The following is an 8,082-nucleotide window of genomic DNA, read 5'->3' on the forward strand; positions in this document are numbered from 1 at the left end:
ATGCCGCATTGATATTTCTAAATAGATTCTTTAATTGCTTACTGCATTAAACATACCAACACTAAGTTTGGTTTTATGAGCTGATATTCAACTGCAAGCATTGATTTTTATCTATCCCACTTCGATCAAGTGGGGAGGGCATTACACCATATTGATACTATAAAACCAGAAGCATTGCTAAGAGACTTGATTTAATGATTTTTCCCCCCGTCCGGAACGTAGTAAGCTCGCCTCTCACTTAAACTGCCACCAGCTATTGTTAAAAAGACATTTGGTATCTCCCAATGGCAGGTGTGAAGAGTTGAACAGTAGAAATATATTTTATTTCTCAGATATAAAATAACAATAAACATACAGGTAAGAAAATTTCATGGAAAATAAAATAAAATAATATAAATACAAATAGTGTATCGCGATAGTTTGTTGGAAGTTTTTATTTTTCGGAATTATATTAAACATTGGATTTCCAGATAAATTTGGTGCCGCAGTGGTTGCCCACGTGACATGGTGAAGGGAGACAACTCCACAAGGCTAACTGACAACCCTCATCCTGAAGTGACCGGCAGAAAACATGATGAGGTATGTCAGTGCGTTGGGTCGGCTCTGGAAAAGTTATTCAATTCCTCTACGCAGTCCTGTCACCTTTTCTTTTGTCACAAGCAGAAGTGGGTTCTCATCAAGGTCACAGACGGTCCTGGTGCATAACATCACTAAACATTTCAGGTTCGTTCTTGCCACACGCATATATTTCCTTTTTCTTCTTCTGTCTACCCTTTATAAAGCGATCTCTGTCAATGAATGATCGTTTCTTTCTATATAAATATAAACACATAATAATAATAATAATATCAGGCAGACTATGCTTTAGATTAGAGTAGAGATCTTGTTTTCTATCGCCGGTTTGTTTACTATGCTAATATTGTTTTCATTGCTTAGTGTGTGTATATATATATATCTCTATATTTATTTGCACTTGATCGATTTTTGACCTTAGCGGCTTATATGACATTCTACAAAACTAATAAATAAACACTGCGCGTGTATGTGCATTATATACATACATACATACATATTCATATATATATAATGTGCCGTGAAACAAGTTTATTTAATTTTTCCATTAAACAAGGCTTTTTCGCATGTTATGATAGATTTCAGTTACACACAATCTATAATATCTATATATATACATATATATATATAGGTAGATAGATAGATAGATATGGAGCTGGATGTGTGTGTAATTATATATATATATATATATATATATATATATATATCTCGCGGAAAATTTATCAAAATTGTGAGACATATGCGTTAGAAAGAATAACGAAATAAAATGAATACATACATTTAGTTACATAAATATACACGCAAATATAGATTATACATACATATATTTATATACATACGCACATTTACGTAACCCCATACACACCTACACACTCACAGGTGTGTGTAGGTGTGTATACATTCGAAGTTGATTTTATTTCATCAGTTTCTCCCTATATATATATATATATATATATATATACCGTTTCGCGCTTGATAAAAAATTATCTATATACATCTCTTGCTGCTTACATACCCCCCCCCCAAATACATATATATATTTTCTCTCACACTCTTTACAATCATTCATTTATTTATTGAACGAGAATTCTCTTGAAAAAATTGATCATTTACGCCAGTTTTAAAAATTCAATTGCTTTTACGATCTTCGTTTTCTTTATCTCTTTGGTCAAAGCATGAATAACTCCACTTCTCATTATCTCTTTCTCTCTCTCTCTTATACTAAAGCCGAGGCTTTTGTGTTTAATTGATTGATCGCAAATTACAGTGTTAATCGACTGATGCATTGGAGTTGATCTTGAAATAAATCACACGCATTTATATATATATATACATATATACATATATATATATATATGTGTGTGTAGGGACCGACTTCGATTAAACCCTTCGAGATGTTGCCCCGACATGGCCGCAGTCCAATGACTTGAACGAGTAAAGGATAAAAGAAATATATATATATATGCACAAACACACCTAATTCCCATCGACAATCTCCTTTTATCCTTTCTCTCTCTCTCTCTCTCTTCGAATGACTGATAATTTAAGCAACGAAATAGTGAGTTTGCTAAGTTGCGACATACCTGCATCTCTCCCCCTCGATGTTGCTATATATACATATATAGTACATATTTATGCATATTACCCCCAGAAACACCGGCCTTGACTTCCCCTCCCGGGTACCTTATCGTATTTAACCATAACTTATTCAATAATCACCATGCACTCACACACTTACACAGTCTGTCTCTATTTATCTCTACCTCGCGTATCGATAATGATTTACGCAATATATTGTAAATTATGCAATATCATAACAGTTCACTGTGTATGTGTGCAGGTGGTATTGATGGTTATGGTGGTGGTGATGGTGATCTATTTGACGGTGCCAAATTGTCTACGCTTGAATTCAAAGTTGGAGGTCACCTCGTTTTACCTCAATCGGTTTAAGCTTTTAATAACAGCCAGTCTCTCGTTCGCCTGTTGTCCTTTCCAATATCTATTAGCTGTAAAGATCGTTTTCATTTTTACTTTCAGTGTGTATACCTTCAAAATAAAATAAAATGAAGTTATGTATATTAGCGGAAACCACTTGTGTTTACATAATAATAAATTGCCCGATTTATATTTGTGTATGTGTGTGCATTTGCGTATATGTACGGGTACAAGATCTGCTTGCATGTATATATGTACATGTGCATGCTTGCTTGTAAATATGCATCCATGTGCTTGCATATTTCTACGTATGAGCTTGCTTGTGTATATATATATATATATATATATATATATATATATACACGCACACACGCGAGTGTGTTTGTGTGCATATATGTACCTGCATATATTTTTATATGTGTGTGTGTCTATATATATATATATATATATATATATATATATATATATATATATATACATGTATGTATGTATGTATGAATATATTACGTCGGGAAGAAATTCTTGTCGTTTTTCTGGATGTGAAAGAAACGAAATGTTTCATTGATTTTAATTAATATATTTAATGAAGATGATATTTCTCATTGTTATTTATTACATAGTCCCACACACTTGGCAGACTTTTTTTTATCTCTTGCATGTAAAATTCTTCATTTTTAACCTTGCAATTAATAAACTGTATTCATTCTAAATAATGTTACTATTGAAAAAAGATGATAAATGGAGCAAGGTCAGGTGAGTAAAGGAAATTGAGCAAAGCTTCCATGTTTAGACCCATGATCTTTTCCTAAGTGATTCTGACAATATGCAGTCTTGCATTATTATGTAGGAGCAACACCCCTTTACAATTGACCAATGATGATGCATTTCCTGCAGATTTTTGTGCAGTGCTTCCAACTGACTGCAATACTTCTCCGCATTACCTGTTCCATTTTGGTTTAATCCTTCATAATAGATAACAGCCCTCCGTAACCCACCGAGCACAGAACATAATACTTTTCAGGCGTAGTCCTGGTTTTGGGATGGATTTTCTTTTCATTAAGTGCTAACCATTGTTGTTTCTGTTGGATATAACTAAGGAGAAGCTACTTTTGCAGTGATTTTAGCCAAGAAAGGCTCAGTAGTTTCAATGACAAACAGAGGACAACTCTTTGATTAAGCTGAGTCAGTCGATGAGGGACCTATTGATGAAGTTTAGACACTTCACCGGGTTTGTGAGGGTCTTTTATAATTGAAATGTGGCTTAAATTGAATAGTTTTGCTAATCCTTGTGCAGTTTGTTTTGGATCTTCCTCAACTCTGGCTTTTGGAAGCTCAATATTGACAGAATTTGGTCGTTTAGATTGAGGGGAATCTGTAAGAGAAAAATTGAAAGCTGGCCTAAACATCCTTGACATGTTCACTCAATTAAAGTTTCATTTCCACTGACAGAGCAAATATTTCTTGCTGCTTCCATTGATGAAGAGCCCCCTTTTTGGATTCAAACAGCATGCAAGGTCTGATATAACTAGGTATAAAATCTCAAGAGGAGACAGAGTAGTAACGTATGCACTAAAGTGAGTAGCCACATCTAAGTGGCAGATGAATGTTACTACTAGTTTAACCCCAGGCGGATTCTCCACCAGCTGGTTTTCGGTGCAAGCTCTGCACTCTTTATATACAATACATCACTAGCCACTTAGATGTGGTGACTTGCTTCACTGCTTAGTATACGTTACTACTCTATCTCTGGTAAGGTGAGGAGCTGCACCAGGTTCCAATCTGATTTGGCAAAATTTCTTTGACTGGATGCCCTTCCTAATGCCAACCACTCCAAGAGTGTAGTGGGTGCTTTTTATGTGCTACCAGCAAAGGTGCCAGTTATGAAACACTGGCATTGATCACAACTGTGGTCTCACTCGACTTGACAGGTCTTCTCAAGCATAGTATATTTATTTCTTCATTGCCCACAGGGGGCTAAACATAGAGGGGACAAACAAGGACAGACAAAGGGATTAAGCCGATAACATCCACCCCAGTGCATAACTGATACTTCTTTAATCGACCCCGAAAGGATGAAAGGTAAAGTCGACCTCGGTGGAATTTGAACTCAGAACGTAAAGACAGATGAAACACCACTACGCATTTTGCCCGGCGTGCAAACGTTTCTTATTTCTTTATTCCCCACAGGGGGCTAAACATAGAGGGGACAAACAAAGGGATTAAGTTGATTACATCGATCCTAGTACGTAACTGGTACTTATTTAATCGACCCTGAAAGGATGAAAGGCAAAGTCGACCTCGGCAGAATTTGAACTGAGAACGTAGCGGCAGACGAAATACCGCTAAGTATTTCGCTCGGCGTGCTAACATTTCTGCCAGCTCGACACATGGTATAATTGTCAAAGGTTTTGTTCACTTGTCACTGCTTCCATGAGGCCCAAAGTTCAAAGGGTACTTTTTACATGCCACTGGCATGGGTACCAGTTACATCACACTGACATCGGCTGCGACTATGATTTCACTTGACTTGATGGGTCTTCTCAAGCACAGCATGTTCAGCTGTAAAAACCCCACCAAAGCAGACAGTGGAGCTGAGCACAGTCTTCTGGCTTGCCAGTTCCTGTTAAACTGTCCAAACCCTTCCAGCATGGTTAAGTGATGATGATGTGGCAGGAGAAAAAGATTTACAGAATCACATTCATTAACTTCCAGCTGTTTCAGTTACAAGGAATTGTGCACACTGACTTGGGTACCAGTGCAACATTATATAGCTTCATCAGTGCCTTAATTCATACTTCCTTGCTAGAGCTTAGAAATACTATGCATTATCAGTGTATTAAATGTTAACGTCTGGTTATCGGTACTGCTATGGCAAAGCAAAGTTCCATATTTTAATGAGTATAAGGAACCCTTTTTTGTCAAAAATTAGGTTAAATATATATGCGTGTTTCTTATACATGGTTAGTATTATAATCCCTTACAAAACCTTTTCCAAATTTTAAGCCCCAAAAATGAAGTGTTCCGTATAATTGTTAAAATACGGGTGTCTTAATTATATAAAGTCTCTCTCAGTTACCCTGTACTTTTTTTGTTGAATACACCAACATTATACATGTGTGTGTATGTGTACCTCTCAGTAGATGTGTGTGTATGTACTTCCCTACATGAATCACCTCATATATTTAAGCCAGTTGTGGCTCAACTCACAGTTGATAACACCAATTAATATGTATGCAAGAGATGAAAAGAAGTAAAAAAAAAAAAAAGATGCTGTTAAAATATGTTTACATTGAAGGTAATTTTTTTTATTTTATTTCCATAAATTCAGTAATTCATTCCATTAAATATTGATTTTTTCTTTTGGTGGAGGAAAATGTCTGTTCAATCAATGCCAGTAGTTACTAGTGAGAATAAAAGGCTAAGTCTGTCTTGGTTATGTGTATTTTTAGTGCTTTTCAAGTAAAGCTTATTTTGGGATTATTTCATTCCCCTTCCCCTATAAATTTGAGGCTTTAGATCAAGCCAAAAATAAGTTGTTATTATTATTATTGAGTGAGAGAGCAGTGCATACCATCAAAGTGACATTGGGGTAAAATATACAAAGCCCATTATACCCATCATGACTACCCGTCTGATAAGGGTATACCAGGCAAATGCATCACAACCATATGTGCGCGAAATGGTGATCTCATATCAAGATAAACAGCGCATGACCTCAAAGGTGGGGCCCAGTTTAGAATTTTCTTCAGGTCGAGTAGCCCATCCTGCTCAAAAGGACCCTGAATGAGGTTTATTTAAGGATGTTGAGCAAAACCCCCGTGTTTCCAAAGGTAAATCATTCAAACCTCAAAGAATTCCTCTCAACACACGGCTATGATGCTTCCCCACTACTTCTGCTCATGATCAGAGATGCACATATCGTCAGCCACCAAGGGACATGCTCAACTGGTTATGATCAAACAACTGACAAGCAAATCTGTGGTATTAAGCAGAATATTTGCTGTAGCTCATCTTTTATACCAAGACAAAACAATGTACATGATAACACTTCCAATCAATTAAGATGAGAAGCCATGAGAGCCACTGCCTGGTACTGCATCCAGGCATTTATTATTATTATTATTAGCATTAATTTCACAGGTGCAAAGCATTGCTGTGTGGTAAGAAGCTTGCTTCCTATCCATAATGGTTCTGGGTTCTGTCCTGCTGCATAGAACCTTGGGTATGTCTTCTACTCTAGCCTCAGGCTGACCACAGCCTTGTTGAGCAGATTTGGTAGACGGAAACTGAAAGAAACCCATTTGTGTGTGTGTGTTTTTCTCCCTCATTATGCCTGCAGTCAAAGGATGCAGTCCTTCCTTTCTTCCCACCAGCCTTGGAAGTACTATAAAGGACCTTAGATACTGCCCTTCCTTCAAAACTGCTGCCCTTAAGGCGAAATTTGAAACCATTATTATTATTATTATTATTATTATTATTATTATTAAGGCAGCGAGCTAGCAGAATCGTTAGCACACTGGTTGAAATGCTTAACAGTATTCCGCTCATCACTATGTTCTGAGTTCAAACTCCACTGAGGTCGACTTTACCTTTCATCCTTTCAGGGTCGATAAATTAAGTACCAGTCAAGTACTGGAGTCAATGTAATTGACTATCCCCCTCCCCCAAATTTCAGGCCTTGTTCCTTTTATAGAAAGAATTATTATTATTATTATTATTATTATTATAATTAAGGCTGGCCTAATAGTTAGTACGCCTGGCGAAATGCTTAGCAGTATTTCGTTTGCCATTACGTTCTGAGTTCAAATTCTACCGAGGTCGACTTTGCCTTTCATCCTTTCGGGGTCGATAAATTAAGTACCAGTTACATACTGGGGTCGATGTAATCGGCTTAAACCCTTTGTCTGTCCTTGTTTGTCCCCTTTATATTTAGCCCCTTATGGGCAATAAATAAATAAGAAAGAATTATTATTATTAAGGTGGCAAGCTAGCCAAATCATTAGCATGCCAGGCAAAATGCTAAGCAGCATTTCATCTGCCTTTATGTTCTAAGTTCAAATGCCACCTGCCTTTAATCCTTTCGAGCTCAATAAAATAAGTACCAGTTGATCACTGGGGATTGATGTCATTGACTTACCCTGTGTCTTTAATAAAAAGGACTATTATTATTTTTTATTCTTCTTTCTTCGAATTCTCTTCCATTTCTCACCGAGTGTTTTCCGTACACCTAGGGCAGAGAAGCTCATTGAATGCATTCTCAGTTTACACATGCAAATTCACAGGTAAAACATGTATTTAAGAAAAAAAAAAAAAAATCATGAATGGATATTGTTTTCACAGCGATAATGCTCTTTTCAGTACATGAGTCGTTCCAGTTAGCACGATTTTTTGCACTTCCTGTAGGGATGGTAGGCCTGCTATCATTTTCAAATAGGTTTCAGTACCTATTTTTATCATTCCTAGAGATCCTACAATCACTGGTACGGTAGTCGCCTTGAGGTGCCACATTTTTTCAATTTCTATTAGCAAGTCTTTATATTTACTGATCTTGTCAAATTCTTTCACTGCTATATT

At 36.5% G+C, this 8,082-nt stretch overlaps 1 protein-coding gene across 1 annotated transcript in view; it reads left to right on the forward strand.

The window, feature by feature from the left end:
* Window positions 1-471: 471 nt before the first annotated feature.
* LOC106879250 (tetratricopeptide repeat protein 19, mitochondrial) overlaps window positions 472-8,082 on the forward strand; it is a 16,522-nt gene continuing 8,911 nt past the window's right edge. The window contains exon 1 of the mRNA XM_014928741.2: window positions 472-723. Coding sequence (XP_014784227.1) covers window positions 572-723 — 152 coding nt within the window. The 5' untranslated portion in view covers window positions 472-571. The remainder of the gene's footprint in view (window positions 724-8,082) is intronic.

This window comes from Octopus bimaculoides, chromosome 2 (assembly GCF_001194135.2).
Source record: "Octopus bimaculoides isolate UCB-OBI-ISO-001 chromosome 2, ASM119413v2, whole genome shotgun sequence".
Classification (NCBI taxonomy): domain Eukaryota; kingdom Metazoa; phylum Mollusca; class Cephalopoda; order Octopoda; family Octopodidae; genus Octopus; species Octopus bimaculoides.